The sequence below is a fragment of the Scyliorhinus torazame genome, chromosome 15 (genome assembly GCF_047496885.1).
Source record: "Scyliorhinus torazame isolate Kashiwa2021f chromosome 15, sScyTor2.1, whole genome shotgun sequence".
NCBI classification, from domain to species: domain Eukaryota; kingdom Metazoa; phylum Chordata; class Chondrichthyes; order Carcharhiniformes; family Scyliorhinidae; genus Scyliorhinus; species Scyliorhinus torazame.
The window spans coordinates 141,366,897-141,384,130 of record NC_092721.1 but is presented as its reverse complement, the minus strand read 5'-3'; the positions used below and the strand labels follow the sequence as shown (position 1 = coordinate 141,384,130).

Below are 17,234 nucleotides of genomic sequence, written 5' to 3'. Positions count from 1 at the left end.
TTTACTGCAATTTATGAAAGGCAACATTAACTTGATATTACTCTCAACTACAGAAAAGATATCCCGCCTTTAACTTTTTAACATGATCGAAAACCCACCTACTTACTGCTAACTCTCGACAGAATATCTGTTTTTACAGGAACCAGCCCACGATCACTGCCAGCCTCCACTGGGTTTGCTCCTCCCCATTTCTTCAAACCATAATGTAGAGTAGCAGTCAGAAGGTGCTTCTCTCAGTTTCCAGAGAAGTCCTGACCAACGTCCAGCAGTGAGGCCTACTCCTGGCGATTCCTTCCCTCCAGCTACACCTGGACGAGTTTTCTGGATTCATTAGATTGCCATGGGATGCATCTCCTTGACCAGAGATCATGGGCGGGATTCTCCAATCCCCCGCCGGGGCGGAGAATCGCCGGGGGGGGGGGGGGGGGGGTAAATCCCGCCCTGCCGCTCTGACGCCGGCTGCCGAATTATCCGGTGCCAATTGTTTGGCGGGGCGGGAATCGCGCCGCGCTGGTCGGGGGCCGTTGGCAGTGGCCCCTGCCTCCCCCCGGCGATTCTCCGGTCCCCGATGGGCCGAGCGGCCGCCCGGTTTCAGCCAGTCCCGCCGGCATGGATTAGACCAGGTCCGTACCGGCGGGACCTGGCTCTGAGGGCGGCCTGCAAAGCCCTCGGGGGAGGGGGGGGGGAGTGCAGGGGGATCCGGGGCCCCCACGGTGGCCCGGCCTGTGATCAGGGCCCACCGATTTGTGGGCGGGCCTGTGCCATGGGGGCACTCTTTCCCTCCGCGCCGGCCTGTGTAAAGCTCCGCCATGGCCGGCGCGGAGAAGAAAACCCCTGTGCATGCTCAGGAAACACGGCAGCGGTTCTGCGCATGAGCCAGAACATGCTGGAGCTCCTGCGCATGCGCCAACTCGCGCCGGCTGGCGGAGGCCCTTTGGCACCGGTTGGCGCGGTGCCAACCACTCCAGCACTGGCCTAGCCTAATCCACAGAAAGGCAGTACATCACTGCCCTAACCACACTAGCTGCAATCTTTTCTCTCTCTAACAAACCCCTCTCTGTCCAAAAAAACGCTTGAGAAAATTTGTTCCCATTCGGCCCAACTGCTCTTGCCGTTGTTTTCAAGAGTGACATACACATACATTTCAATAGCCTTCCGAGCCCCCTCTGTTCCCATGATAACTAAGTCACACAGACTTGTTATCAGACTCAAACATAGCAGATCACATGACTCTCCATTTCTCCTTGAAATACAGAGACATCCAAAACATAATTATCTTATAACACCTCACATTCATAACACTCTCATTCTTCTCTCCTCTAAGAACAGCCCCAGCTTCTCCGATTTGCCAAAATAGCTGTCATCCCTGCATTGACATATCAACTTGGATAATATACTCAAATCCAGGTATGAAGATTGAACCCACAACACTCTGATTTTTATTCTTTTAAGTCATATGGGTCTCCTCATATAACACCTGTTATATTACACTTTGTGGTAATATGGCGTTACTCTTTGCCTCGTGATCCAGAATAGTCTGATGGTGTGATGATCAAGAAACCAACAATCTTGAACTAGAAGCAAAACTGGTGTATTGAATAACGATTAAATTAAATTGAGTTTGCACACTCTACTGAGTTGTAACTGTTAATAAAGTACTGACTGAGTCTGTTAAACTATAATCTATGATTAAGTATTAACTAATAAAGTACATGTGCTAATTCTCGCTAACCTAACTAGTCCTCAAGTTGTGATCTATCTCTCTCCTCTGCTAACCACTAAACTACCCAAGATTTCCTGAGCGTTGATATTTATACTGGGAACTGGTGGTGCCCCCTAGTGTTTACATTACACTGAGATGTAATAATTAACTCTTTAGTGTTGTGCCTATATACATATCATTACAACACCTGCACCCCTTTACTCTCATGGACCCTTCCGAATGATAGCTTTTAGGAGGGAGAATAATTCAGTTTCAGTTTAGCTTCAAGCCATTTGCTGCTTAGGTTTCTGTACAGCACGGGAATAGGAAGTCCAATCTCTACCTAATAAAACGTTATGTACAGCTTTTTTTCTACACGTATGCATTGCAAATGATTTTTCAAGAACTAATCAGTTCAGACTTTATATCTATGGTATATGCACAGTACACATCATTCCAAATTAAAGAAGATTTTACAAGGTACATGATATCCACTTCTACAGCAAGTGGGCAGAATGCTCCATCCTGACAGTGAAAGGGTTTCACACTTTCTAGTCTTGTCCAACCAGTGGATGATCTATAGTAACCAGAAACCAGGCAGAATTGAAAAGCAGCTGCACCTTGTGATATCAACAGGGTGCTTTACACAGTACCACGACCCTCAGGCACTAATGCAAAATAATTTCTGGAAGTAATACTGTAATAAATGTGTAATGTTAGTTTGAATTATGGTGTTTTAACTAGTTTGTGCCTTGGAGAAATGCTTTTAATTGGTTGTTCTATTGTTAACATATGTGTCAACTCATATGGGGTGGAACTCAGTCAATTTAGTTTCAACAAATTGCCTGAGAGAGAGAGTGATGTGTTGGGTGCTCTGGATCCGTGGAACACATACAGGCCACCAACACTTAAAATAGTGCAACACTATTTTATTAAGTTAGAAACTGTTGAACACTGTGGGTTAACACGATGTTAGATTAAACTAAAGACCTATGCCTGTCCGAACCAGTCTATGCACTCAGCACATGGTGAGGATCTGTGCTGTAAGCTGTAAGCTCTGTCCTTGTAGGAGGCTGCATCCCGAATGAGCGGGAACTCTGATGCCCTCTGTCTTTATAGTGTGTGTGCTCTAACTGGTGATTGGCTGCGGTGTTGTGTGTGTTGATTGGTCTTGTTGTGTGGACCATCAGTGTGTGTGTCTATACCATGATATACTGGTGTATATTATGACAGAGAGGTTCCCAGATATGTTTTTGCTGAAGTCTCCTTCTCATGTCCCATGCATACACCCCTTTTTGTAAGAAGCAATACTTTGCATTGAACAAAAGGATCTAAAAATAAGCCATGTAAGTAGCACAGTACCTGTACTTTACGACTGAATAAACCGGAACATAAAAGAACACTTGATGATTCATCCTTATCTCAGTGAGTAGACCGAACATGTTTGTGCTGACACACAATTCATGGGATTTTGGTTTCATTTGAAAGAATTTTGACCATGTAAGACACTGCTTTTATGGGGAGGTAGAGAGACCATAAGGCATAGGAGCAGAATTAGGCCACATCGGTCCATGGCTGATATTTTTCTCATCCCCAATCTTCTCTCTATAACTCCGATCCCATTATTAATCATGAACCTATCTATCTCTGTCTTAAAGACACTCAGTGATTTGGCCTCCACAGCCTTCTGCGGCAAAGAGTTCCACAGATTCACCACCCTCTGGCTCAAGAAATTCCTCCTCATCTCTGTTTTTAAGGTTCGTCCCTTTAGTCTGAGATGGTGTCCTCTGGTTCTAGTTTTTCCTACAAGTGGAAACATCCTCTCCACATCCACTCTATCCAGGCCTCACAGTATCCTGTAAGTTTTAATAAGATTCCCCTCATCTTTCAAAACTCCAACGAGTACAGACCCAGAGTCCTCAAACATTCCTAATACGACAAACTCTTCATTCCAGGGAACATTCTTGTGAACCTCCTCTGGACCCTATCCAAGGCTAGCTCATCCTTCCTTAGATGCAGAGCCCAAAACTGCTCACAATACTCCAAATAAGGTCTGATCAGAGCCTTATACAGCCTCAGAAGTATATCCCTGCTCTTGTATTCTAGCCCTCTCGACATGAATGCGAACATTGCATTTGCCTTCCTAACTGCCGACTGAACCTGTACGTTAACCTTAAGAGAATCGTGAACAAGGACCCCCAAGTCCCTTTGTGCTTCTGATTTCCTCACCATTTTCCCATTTAGAAAATAGTCTCTGCCTAAATTCCTCCTTCCAAAGTGCATAATCTCACACTTTCCAACGTTGTATTCCATCTGCCACTTCTTTGCCCACTCTCCTAGCCTGTCCAAGTTCTTCTGCAGCCCGCCTGATCGCTTAATACTCCCTGTCCCTCTACAGATCTTTGTATCATCTACAAACTTAGCAATAGTGCCTTCAGATCCTTCATCCAGATCATTAATGCGAAAAGTTGTGGTCCCAGCACAGATCCCTGAGGCACACCACTAGTCACCGGCTGCTATCCTGAAAAAGACCCCTTTATCCCCACTCTCTGCCTTCTGCCAGTCAGCCAATCCTCTATCCATGTCAGGATCTTACCCTGAACACCCTGGGCTCTTAACTTATTTAACAGTATCCTATGGGGCACCTTGTCATAGGCCTTCTGAGAATCTAAATAAATTATGTCCACTGGTTCTCCTTTGTCTAACTTCCTTGTTACTGCCTCAAAGAACTCTAACAGATTTGTTAGACATGACCTCCCTTTGACAAAGCCGTGCTGACTCAGTCCTATTTTATCATACAAGGTACTCCGCAATCTCATCTTTAATATTGGACTCTAAAATCTTCCCCCCCCCCGCTCCTCATTATTGCTCCTCGTTAAATGTAAAAAGTTCAACATGCTTATCCTTTCCTGCTCAGTGAATTCCTTCAGTAGCCAGTAACATGATTCCAAATAAAAACACAATCAAAAGTATTTAGAGAACTATAAGAATTATATTTATGATACTTTCTTCCCCCAATTACACTCACCCAAACTGCTTTTTCTTCTGCAGGAAATTGATGCAATGGTGGCACAAGTTGCAACTGTGAAACAAAGTACAAATCTGTTCAGAGACCTTAATGATAAAGGTATGTTTAAATATTTAGAAATGTTCCATCTTTAATCATTCACCCGGAGATCTGTGCTCAAAGATTTATCATCAAGACAAGCAGGTCTTTTTGCTGACAGCTAAGAATTTATGTTTAAAATTGGTTCTGGTTACATTGACCGCATTTATTTCTCAAGTGTATTTTGCTGCAGTTATTGGGTTGTAAGTTGACCTTTGAAACCTCAAAAACAAACCCTCCAAAAGCAGGGGTCAATTTATAATCCGAGTATAAAATGAACCGTGTTTGTGTCTGGGTAATTGCCATCTTTATCGTTCACCACGCGGGGTCTGCTCTGTGTGAATGTCTCCTGACCTCCTGCACATCTTCGCAACACAGCCCATATTCCCTGCTTGACCCCTTGCACCCAGGTATAAAGTATCGGTAGGTAAAATATTAATTTGTGGGATGGAAAATTGAGGCCTGATTACTAATGCAAATATAGAATGTCCTCACTGAAAGGAGAGATTAAATTGTATACTGAGTATATTCAAAAATATAATTTATGCGGCCAAGAACATGTCCTTGTATGCCAGGTCTACTTCGATGCAAAATCTATGGTATTTGTCTTTTGTTTAAATTTTAATTTAACCAACCCAAGGTCAGGTGTTCTAATGTATGCACAATTAATTTCACGTTTCTATTCATGATCAAAAGGTACCCCAGTCCAATTCAGCACCTTTGGCACACACACAAGATGTAGAATGCCATTGAGATCAGACTTTTTCCCAAAGGACAGGTCCAAGCTTTCACTTATACTGTAATGTACCTGTTTGGCAATTGTAAATATTTTTTTTAAAGAGCATTTAACTGATTAGTAAATACACTTTTTTGTGGTTGATGCCAGCAAGATAAAGTGGTCATATCATTAACTCTAATGATGGCATAGTAAAGTTCCCCTAAGTAAGAGTCAGCATAACCGGTTGGCATTTCACATTCACTTTGAGAGTGAGACCAGTGGTTATGAAACTGTGATAGCCCTCACAAGGACCACGGGGATCACGCATTGATTTCCCCCTGGGCTTCGTAGAATACGAGTTCCCGTGGTGAGCAGGTGGAGTGCCACCAGCTGGCCCTCGTTAGCGGGACCTTTAAATGTAGCTCTATGACCCGTACTGGCAGCTTCCGATAGCCCTGGGCTGGGACGTTAGTTTGTGTGCCGTGGTAGAGGCTTCATTTTGAGTTTAATATAAAACAGTTTGGTCTTTCACTCTGTGCCTCCTAAAATGATTACATTGGCAACAAGGATCAAACACAGGATTTTGAGCAGTCTTTCTGAAACTCCCTGACGACAACTCCGGCAAGAAACAAAGCAAAAAGAAAAGCCCGGAAATACCCTGGTTTGGTAAGCTCGAGCCTTATGATGGGGATGTGGAGGACTGGCCCCAGTATGCCGAACGCATGCATTACTTCTTCCACGCCAATGGAATAGAAGGGGATGACAGACATAAAGTAATCCTTTTGACAACATGCAGGGCCTGACTTTCAGCATTATTAAGAGTTTAACTTACACTGCAGCCCCGACACGAAAATATTCAACGAGCTTGCGGGATCAAGTAAAGAACTATTACAACCCAAAGCCGTCCGTAATCCTCCAGCATTGCCTATTCAAGTCAGCTGAGAGGACACCTGGGGAACTGTGACAGAATTCCTGGCTAGGTGCTTCTTTAAAAATTCATTTACGGGATGTGAGCGTCTCAGCATTTATTGCCCATTTCTAGTCGCCCTTCAGAAAGTGGTGGTGAGTTGCCTTCTTGAATCGATGCAGTCCCTGAGGTGTAGGTACACACATAGTGCTGTAAGGGAGGGGGGGTCCCAGGATTTTGACCCAGCAACAGTAAAGGAACGGTGATATATTTATTTTTCTAAAATATTTTTATTCACCATATTTTCATCAGTTTCGCCATACAAAAGAGAAACAGAAACAAAACAACTCCAACAATATAAAAGAGAAAATAGTCCCTGCCCAATCCCACATCCCCTCCCTTCACCCCTCAACATTCAATGCCAACCAACTCCCGAAAGTGCACAATAAACAAACCTCAAGAATTGTAGAACCCCTCTTTGACCCCCCTCAGCTCAAATTTCACCTTCTCCAGGGTCAAAATCTCCAGCAGGTCCCCCTGCCACGCTGAGGCACAGGGTGGGAGAGACTGACCTCCATCCCAGCAGGACCTGCCTACGAACGATAAATGAGGCAAAGTCTAAAACATCCCTGCATCCACCTGCAACTCGGGCTCCACATCCGTCTGCAAGACCCCCAAGATTGTGCTAAATAACTCACGCCAAAACCTTCCCAGCTTAGGGCAGGACCAAAATATGTGAACATGGTTTGTGGGGCCCCTCCCACATCACTCACATACATCCTCCACCTCCTCAAACAGTCGGTTTATCCTCGACTTTGTGAGGTGCGCCCTATGTACAACTTTCAACTGTATCACCCCAACCTAGAAAATGAGTTTGAGGCATTCACCCTCCGCAGCACCTCACACCACAATCCCTCTTCCATCACCCGCCCCCCCCCCCCCCCCCCCCTCCCCACCCACACCCCCAATCCTCGTATCCTCGAATATTCCCACCATCAACGGCGCAAGCTTATCTTTAAATTTCTTATAGAATTCAACTGGGCACCCATCCAGTCCCACTGCCTTCCCTGCCTGCATCCTCCCAATCGCCTCCACCTCCTGCTCCCTTACCGGCCCCTCCAAGACTTCTCTATCCTCCTCATCCAACCTCGGATGCTCTGACCCGTCCAGCAACTCCCTCATCTCTTGCTCCTCCCCCGGTGGCTCCGATCTATATAACTTCTTATAGAACTCTTCAAATACTTTATTGATTTGCTCCAGGCCGCCACCAGCTTCCCCAGCTTATCTCGCACCTGAACTATCTCCCTCGCCGCCGCCTCCCTCTGGAGCTGGCGGGCCAATATATACCCTGTCTTCTCTCGTGCTCATAGACCGCCCCCTCACCGTTCTCATCTGGTGCACCCTTTCCCTGTGGCCAACTAGTCGAACGTTGCCTGAAACTCCTCCCTCCTGGCCAAGAGGGCCGGGTCCGGGTCCCCCACGTACCTCCGATCCACCTCCAGCATCTCTATCAATTTTGGTGCTCCTCTCTCTCCTACTTGTCACCTTACCTTGAACAAAATCACCTCCCCCCTCACTACTGCTTTCAGAGCCTCCGAAACCTCCAACTGCGAAACCTCCTCCGAGCAGTTAAACCCCACTTATTCCTCGATCACCTTCCCGATCTTATTGCAAAACCTCCTGTCCCCTAGCAACCCCACACCATTCTCCACCCCGGCCTCTGGGTCATCCACTTCTCCAAAACCACATCTACCCAATGCGGGGCATGGTCCGAAATCACTATTGCTGAATACTCGGACCTCCTAACCCCAGCCAATAGCAACTTCCCACCATGAAGAAGTCTATTCTCGAGAAGTTGTGCTTGGAGTCCGAGGAGATAGGAGAGGTGCTAAGTGAATATTTTTCATCAGTATTCACACAGGAAAAAGACAATGTTGTCGAGGAGAATACTGAGATTCAGGCTACTAAACTAGAAGGGCTTGAGGTTCATAAGGAGGAGGTGTTAGCAATTCAGGAAAGTGTGAAAATAGATAAGTCCCCAGGGCCGGATGGGACTTATCCTAGGATTCTCTGGGAAACTAGGGGGGAGATTGCTGAGCCTTTGGCTTTGATATTTAAGTCATCTTTGTCTACAGGAATAGTGCCAGAAGACTGGAGGATAGCAAATGTTGTCCCCTTGTTCAAGAAGGGGAGTAGAGACAACCCCGATAACTATAGACCAGTGAGTCCTTGTACAGAAATCACCAAATCTTAGCATGCAGGTACAGCAAATAATTAGGGAAACAAACAGAATGTTAGCCTTTATTGTAAGTGGTATAAAAGTAGGGAAGTCTTGCTATAACTGTACAGGCATTGGTTGGATTCCACCTCGAGTATGTGTACACAGCTTAAGTCTCGTCGCTTCAGGAGGGATATGTTTGCAATGGAAACAGTTCAGAGAATTTTCACTGGGCTGATTCCTCAGATGAAGGGGTTGTCCCATGAAGCAAGGTTGAGTAGTTTGGGCGAATACTCATTGGTAGATTGAAAGGTGATCTTATTGAAATATATAAGATTCTGAGACGGCTTGACAGGATATTTCCCTTGTGGGTCATCTAAAGCAAGGCGGCACAGTTTCAGAATAAGAGGTCTCCTATTTAAGATGGCATGAGGAGGTATTTCTTCTGTCAGAGTCTCTCAAGAATTCTCTTCCACTGAAAGTAATGGAGGCTGGATCATTTAATGTATTCAGTGCCCTTTTGATGTACAAAGGAGTCGAGCCCAAGATTATTCAGGGGATGGGGAGAGGGAGGGGGTAGGGGCAATGGAAAAGGGTTGATATGGCCACAGTCAGATCAAGTATGTTCTTATTGAATGGCACAGCAGGCTCAATGGGCTGCTCAAATTTCTTCGAACTTATGGGGCAGTATTTTACACTCGCCCCAGGCGAGTTCTGAGGCTGGATAAAGTGAATGGATGGGATTCTCTCCAGGAAACCGCCCACCCAAACCCAGATGCAATTTCGCACTTGAGTGGGCAGGGCCTCTTGCAGGAAACCCACCCCCACCTTTTCACCTATTAAGGCCCTTAAGCGGCGATTAATGACCACTTCCCACCCAGCCTCAATTTTTAGGATGGGTGGAAGTGGGTGCGGGTAGAGTGGGAAAGTGAAGGGGGGCGGGTGGCGCCACAGTGTTGGGGCGCCCTCCCCCTGGAACATTGGAGCTCCAGGACTACCGCCCGAGGTGGTTATCACTCCTCTCCAGGTCTCCCAGGGCATTTCCTACCCTCCTACCCCGGGAGCCCCCAGACACTTAAGGCAGAATTCAACCAAACAAATTCTATGAGTTATTTTGGGCGTGTTTGGCAGGGTGTTTCCCGCCAACTTTTTGATTGAGATCCACACAATTATTCGAGCACACTTATTCATTTTTATGGGCCTTGGAGAGTTTCACCCCGGTCAAGCCCACACTTAGAATGCTTTCAGAACTGGGGAGCTGAACTCGCCGGTGAGATCGGCTCCTCCGAGATCGGGGCGCCATATTGAAAGGGCCCCCCGATCCCAAAGTAAGCCTGAGGGTCCGCCACAACCCCCACCCACGGGCAATGTCAATCCTCACTCATATCGGCATTATCTCACACACACCCAAACAAGGACAATCTGTTATGGGTTTGCTGAGGGCCCCCCTTTTCAGGTCTCTCACCGTAAACTCCCCCCAACCTTTATGAGACCAATTCATACCTGCCATTCACGCCTCCACCCTTCATAATCCCCCTCATTCCCACTTTCATGGGCATGGCAAACTCAGGCCCCAATCTATGACAGCATCACCCTGGCACTGACACCCTGGCAGTACCTCTGCCACCCTGGCACTACCTCTGCCACCCTGGCACTGCCACCAGGACATCTTGGCCGTGCCAGGGTGTTAGAGGGAGAGCCAGGGTGCCATCCTGCTCTGTCCCCGACCAACTAGGGGTCTCCAATGGCCTGGGAGGCTGCCCAGGTGCTGTTAGGCCTGGTCCACATTTGTGTGGATCGGCACTAAATGTTGTTCAGTCCGATGGAGAGGTTGTTAGTTCCCGGGCGCCGGGAGAATCCGGTGCAAACATATTTAAATGAGCTGTATGGATCGCGTCCCAAAGCTTGTGAGAGGCCAAAGCTCACCAAGCCGGGCACCACGAGGCCGGTAAATCGCCCACTTAGTTCCAGGAACAGCACTGCAGTGTCACTTCTGGCCACTGCAGCATTGTGCCTGGCTGGATTGAAGAGCTGTCAACCAATGACGGGACTTTTTTTGTAGGGCGGGTGGAAGTCCCGCCCACTGCCAATCAATGTTCAAAGTGAGCATTAAATGTCTGTAAGACTTAGAGTCGGCGGTTGCACATTAGGTGTCGCTCGCCATCCTTCGAATTCCACCCTATGGTTCCAGCATTGGATTTTGTTGTTTTTAGGATTTCATCAGGGTCCGAAATCATTCTAGTTTATTTCTAGACCAACTGTCAGCTGGATGTTAAAAGGTGCATTGCAACAAGTGCAGGACAACTCCCACAAAATGTCTCTGCCTCGTATGGAGAATGCCTACCCTTTGCTGCATTCAAACTTTGCCACGGAACCACTGCCAGGCCACCAAACCTGGCCACATTAAACAGGAGATGCGGCTTCAGGATCGGGCTCATCAGCTATACAAGAGCCCACAGAACCCATTACCGGTAACTCAGAGTTTTTTTTAGATGGACAATCATACTTGTTAGCGAGTGATCGCCGAAGAAGGAGAACCACTAACTGATCAACTTTAACGCTATTTTCTTGTTGCCCCACCTTACTAATAAACTTCATGAAAGGCATAAGGTCCCTAATCTACAACTGAACAACCATTACAATGTGATCAAACCGCCATGACGCCATGGCTATTTATAACTAATTACAAAACTCGCTACACTTTCCTGCATTCTTACTTGGTTGCAAAAAAAGATATATTGTGCTGTCAGCTGAAGGCAAACGTGTTAGAAATTCTGCAAATCTGCAGCAAAAACACATTGGTGAAGAGAACAAGCAAATTACAGAAGAAATAATGAAGAATCTACACCTGCTAAATGCCTCCAGGATCTTCTGGTTCTCTTGCACTATTTCCCTTTTTAAATTCTTGTCAACCACAACCCGAGGAACTCCCCGTCTTCCTCACTCCTCTTCCTGCAATGAGCTTTTAAACCCACTAAACACATAACGCTGATTTTAATTTCAAATGTTGTGATATTTTGCAGTAAATTTTAAAAACGCTGTGCTAGAAGTAGGCCCCACCCACAAAACTGGCTTTGCCTTGGGTTAAATTAATCACCATTTGGAATTTGCACTAATTTCACTCAGGCCTTCCAGGAGGCTGCAGAAATTAAGCTGGGTCCTTTGGGTGCAAACGCTCTTCAGGTACTGGGCATGGTTTGAATGAGTCTATTTGAGATTTACCAAGGAAATGATCACTGTAGCCCAATCTAACTAGAAAATAGTCTTGAACAGTTTTTTGAAAAGAATTTTCGGTCATGCAACATAGGGTTATTGAGAGTTGGGAGTTTGGTAATGTGATTTAAAATAATTATTTTGTGGTAAACTCATTTTCAGCTATCTTATGCAAGCTTTCCCAAATTACCATTCGCAAATATATCGAGGGATAGTTATGTTCCAAAGCATTGCTTGATTGTGCCTTTTGAAGGCAGGTTTTGCATTCTAGAGGACACTCGGGTGAGAGAAAATACCTTTCAGAAGCCCGACATTATATATTTAAATTGTGTTACATTTTCTGAATTTTCAGACTCTTCCAATCTCTATTCTGCAGTCTTTTGGCATTCAACAAAGATAAACTTAAAGAAAAGCCACAAATTCCTCTTTAAACCTGTGTCGCTGCTACTACTAAGGCTTTGTGAACACAAAATGCCATTAAATACATGAGATGCAATGCAAATTGTTGAATGGTAAAATGTACATTATCTGCCATCTTGTGGGAACTTGTGAGTACTGCATATGTGAAATAAATACATTTTCATACATATTTTCTGCATTAACTCCCTTGCAACCAATGCAACTAATTGGGACCTTCTACACAAAAGAAAATCCTTCGACATTACTACCCAAAGGTTATTTGAAATAAAAGCCCACTAAAGTCGTAATGGACACAATTGGCATTTGTACATTTCTTTCACTAACGTAAGCACACAAATTGTTCCTTTCCTTGGGCAGAGGAGCTGGGTGGCACTGGTTGTGTGGCCATGTGACGTTGCATAAAGAACAGACCAATTAGTTCATGTTCTAAACTAAACAATTTTGCACATTGGGCTATCAGTACGACATGCAGTCTGCTTTAGATCTTCACAAGGATATTTACTTGTCTTGCCCAAACTCTCAGAGCACCAAATGGACTTCAAATTACTCACAGCAGAATTCTAGAATTAATTCTGGACTGTGGAACCTTAAAAGAAAGCTTCCTAGTCTAATTCCCCCCCCCCCCCGCACCCGGGAGTCATTAATAGCTTTAACATACTCAGTTTAAAAGTGCTGAAATGGTACGGACAGTATAGATGTGTCAGATATCGCATTAGTTTAATGTTCCTACTTTATTAGAATTAAAATAAGAAGGACCCAGTAAGTGTATAGTGTAGTATGTTGCAAAATTACACTGTCTGGGATGGTTCCAGCTCTGAATGGTGGTCTACGGTTAGATAGTGGCATCGGCTGGGGAAATAATGCAATTATGTCTCTATTCTGAGGCTGCAGAAGGAAAGTGCAAATATATGGATGTCAGGTGAGGATGAGAATTGGCTTGGGTATGATGCCCATGGGTAAATAGCTTGTCAAAGTCAATCTGGACTTACACAGTGTCGGTTGGACAAGATACCCGAGTGTTGACAGCATCTATGTAAATATACACAGCATAAAGCACTTTCTATTTTCTTAAATTTGGAGTACCCAATTCATTTTTTCCAATTAAGGGGCAATTTAGCGTGGCCAATCCACCTACCCTGCACATCTTTGGGTTGTGGGGGTGAAACCCACGCATACACGGGGAGAATGTGCACACGGACAGTGACCCAGAGTCGGGATCGAACCTGGGACCTCAGTGCCGTGAGGCAGCAATGCTAACCACTGAGCCACCGTGCTGCCCACAAGGCACTGTCCTAAGAGTGGTGGTAACAGAGTGATAAGCATATGAAGGATGTAATGTTTGCTGCTTATTTGGCTTCCAACTTCAGTTGAATTAGGTAAAGGTCATCAGTCAAAATAAACTTCGATTAGAACATAGAACATGGCCCCTAGTCGCCACATTCCGCTGCCTGTTCGGGGAGGCCGGTACGGGAATTGAACCCGCACTGCTGGCATTGTTCTGCATTACAAGCCAGCTGTTTAGCCCACTGTGCTAAACCAGCCCCTTGATGAAGTGGTGCTCTTTCTATTACCATTTAAATACTGACAAGCATGGTCTTACTAGTTTTATTTAATTTAATAGTATTTGTTTTTTTGTTTATTCTTTGAAGATGTGACTAGTAGAATTGACTAGGGAGAACTGGTGGATGTGGCTTATTTAGACTTTCGGAAGGCTTTTGATAAGGTGTCACATAGCAGATTACTATGTAAAGTTAAGGCGCATGGGCTTACAGGTAGTGTCTTGAGCTACTGCGTGTCCTTGGTAGGTATGTACCTGTCTGGCAGGGAGGAAGTGGTCGAGAAGGGAACCGTGGTTTACTAAAGCAGTCGAAACACTTGTCAAGAGGAAGAAGGAGGCTTATGTAAAGATGAGACATGAAGGTTCAGTTAGGGCGCTCGAGAGTTACAAGTTAGCTAGGAAGGACCTAAAGAGAGAGCTAAGAAGAGCCAGGAAGGGACATGAGAAGTCTTCGGCAGGTAGGTTCAAGGATAACCCTAAAGCTTTTTATAGATATGTCAGGAATAAACAAGTGACTAGGGTAAGAGTAGGGCCAGTCAAGGTCAGTAGCAGGAAGTTGTGCTTGGAGTCCGAGGAGATAGGAGAGGTGCTAAATTAATATTTTTCATCAGTTTTCACACAGGAAAAAGACAATGTTGTTGAGGAGAATACTGAGATTCAGGCTACTAGACTGGAAGGGCTTGAGGTTCATAAGGAGGAAGTGTTAGCAATTCTGGAAAGTGGGAAAATAGATAAGTCCCCTGGCCCTGATTGGATTTATCCTAGGATTCTCTGGGAAGCGAGGGAGGAAATTGCTGAGCCTTTGGCTTTGATCTTTAAGTCATCTTTGTCTACAGGAATAGTGCCAGAAGACTGGAGGATAACAAATGTTGTCCCCTTGTTCAAGAAGGGGAGTAGAGACAACCCCGGTAACTATAGACCAGTGAGCCTTACTTCTATTGTGGGCAAAATCTTGGAAGGGTTTATAAGAGATAGGATGTATAATCATCTGGAAAGGAATAATTTGATTAGAGATAGTCAACTCGGTTTTGTGAAGGGTAGGTCGTGCCTCACAAACCTTATTGAGTTCTTTGAGAAGGTGACCAAACATGTGGATGAGGGTAAAGCAGTTGATGTGGTGTATATGGATTTCAGAAAAGCGTTTGATAAGGTTCCCCACGGTAGGCTACTGCAGAAAATACGGAGGCATGGGATTCAGGGTGATTTAGCAGTTTGGATCAAAAATTGGCTAACTGGAACAAGACAAAGGGTGGTGGTTGATGGGAAATGTTCAGACTGGAGTCCAGTTACTAACGGTGTACCACAAGGATCTGTTTTGGGGCCACTGCTGTTTGTCATTTTTATAAATGACCTGGAGGAGGACGTAGAAGGATGGGTGAGTAAATTTGCAGATGATACTAAAGTTGGTGGAGTTGTGGACAGTGCAGAAGGATGTTACAAGTTAAAGAGGGACATAGATAAGCTGCAGAGCTGGGCTGAGAGGTGGCAAATGGAGTTTAATGCAGAAAAGTGTGAGGTGATTCATTTTGGAAGGAATAACAGGAAGACAGAGTACTGGGCTAATGGTAAGATTCTTGGCACTGTGGATGAGCAGAGAGATCTCGGTGTCCATGTACATAGATCCCTGAAAGTTGCCACCCAGGTTGAGAGGGTTGTTAAGAAGGCATACGGTGTGTTAGCTTTTATTGGTAGAGGGATTGAGTTTCGGAGCCATGAGGTAATGTTGCAGCTGTACAAAACTCTGGTGCGGCCGCATTTGGAGTATTGCGTGCAATTCTGGTCACCGCATTATAGGAAGGTGTGGAAAGGGTGCAGAGGAGATTTACCAGAATGTTGCCTGGTATGGAGGGAAGATCTTATGAGGAACGGCTGAGGGACTTGAGGCTGTTTTCGTTAGAGAGAAGAAGGTTAAGAGGTGACTTAATTGAGGCATACAAGATGATCAGAGGATTGGATAGGGTGGACAGTGAGAGCCTTTTTCCTCGGATGGTGATGTCCAGCACGAGGGGACATAGCTTTAAATTGAGGGGGGTAAATATAGGACAGATGTCAGAGGTAGGTTCTTTACCCAGAGAGTAGTAAGGGCGTGGAATGCCCTGCCTGCAACAGTAGTGGACTCGCCAACACTAAGGGCATTCAAATGGTCATTGGATAGACATATGGACGATAAGGGAATAGTGTAGATGGGCTTTAGAGTGGTTCCACAGGTCGGCGCAACATCGAGGGCCGAAGGGCCTGTACTGCGCTGTAATATTTTATGTTCTATGGAGAGAAAGCTGGTTAGCAGACAGGAAGCAAAGAGTTGGAATAAATTGGTCTTTTTCCGATTGGCAGGCAGTGACTAGTGGGGTACAGCAGGAATCTGTGCTAGGACCCCATCTGTTCACATTATAGATGATTGATTTGGATGAAGGAACAAACTTGGGTGGGAGGGTGAACTATGAGAAAGATGTAGAGATGCTTCAGCGGGATTTGGATAGGCTGAGTGAGTGGGCATATGCATGGCAGATGCAGTATAACGTGGATAAATGTGAGGTTATCCTCTTCGGTAGCAAAAATAGGAAGGCAGATTATTATTTGAATGGGTGTAAATTGAGAGATGTGGATACTCAGTGAGACCGTCAGTCACTGAAAGTACAAGTACAGCAGGCAGTAAAAAAGGCAAATGGTATGTTGGCCTTCATAGCAAGAGGATTTGACTATAGGAATCGGGATGTTTTGCTGTAATTGTACAGGGCATTGGTGAGGTCACCCCTGGAGTATTGTGTGCGGTTTTGGTGCCCTTATCTGAGGAAGGATGTACTTGCTGTAGAGGGAGTGCAGTGAAAGTTTACCAGGCTGATCCCTGGGATGGCGGGACTGTCATATGAGGAGAGACTAAGTCGGTCAGGATTATATTCATTGGAGTTTAGAAGAATGAGAGGGGAGCTCATAGAAACTTATAAAATTCAAACAGGAGTAGACCGGGTAGATTCAGAAAGAATGTTCTGCCAGTGGGGAAGTCCAAAACTAGGAGTCCTAGTTTGCGGATAAGGGGTAAACCTTTTAGGACTGTGGTGAGGAGGCATTCCTTCACCCAGAGAGTGGGGAATCTATGGAATTCCCTACCACAGAAAATAGTTGAGGCCAAAACGTTGTGTGATTTCAAAGAGGAAATAGATATGGATCTAGGGGCTAAGGGGATCAAGGGACATGGGAGGAAGGCAGGATAACGTATTGAATGTGATGATCAGCCGTGATTATAATGAATGGCAGAACAGGCTCGAAGGCCGAATGGCCTCCTATTTTATATGTATGTTTCTATGTCTGTTTAATTGAGCTCCTTTAATCATGCTTCAGTGTATTGTTGAAAACTAAATTGGTCTTCTAGGTTAATAGATTTCTCTTGACTA

At 45.3% G+C, this 17,234-nt stretch overlaps 1 protein-coding gene across 2 annotated transcripts in view; it reads left to right on the top strand.

The window, feature by feature from the left end:
* Positions 1–17,234, top strand: part of micu2 (mitochondrial calcium uptake 2) — a 736,923-nt gene that overhangs the window by 537,429 nt on the left and 182,260 nt on the right. For both annotated transcript variants that reach the window (XM_072476850.1, XM_072476849.1), the window contains exon 5: positions 4,754–4,829. In XM_072476850.1, the coding sequence (XP_072332951.1) occupies positions 4,754–4,829 (76 nt within the window). The remainder of the gene's footprint in view (positions 1–4,753; positions 4,830–17,234) is intronic.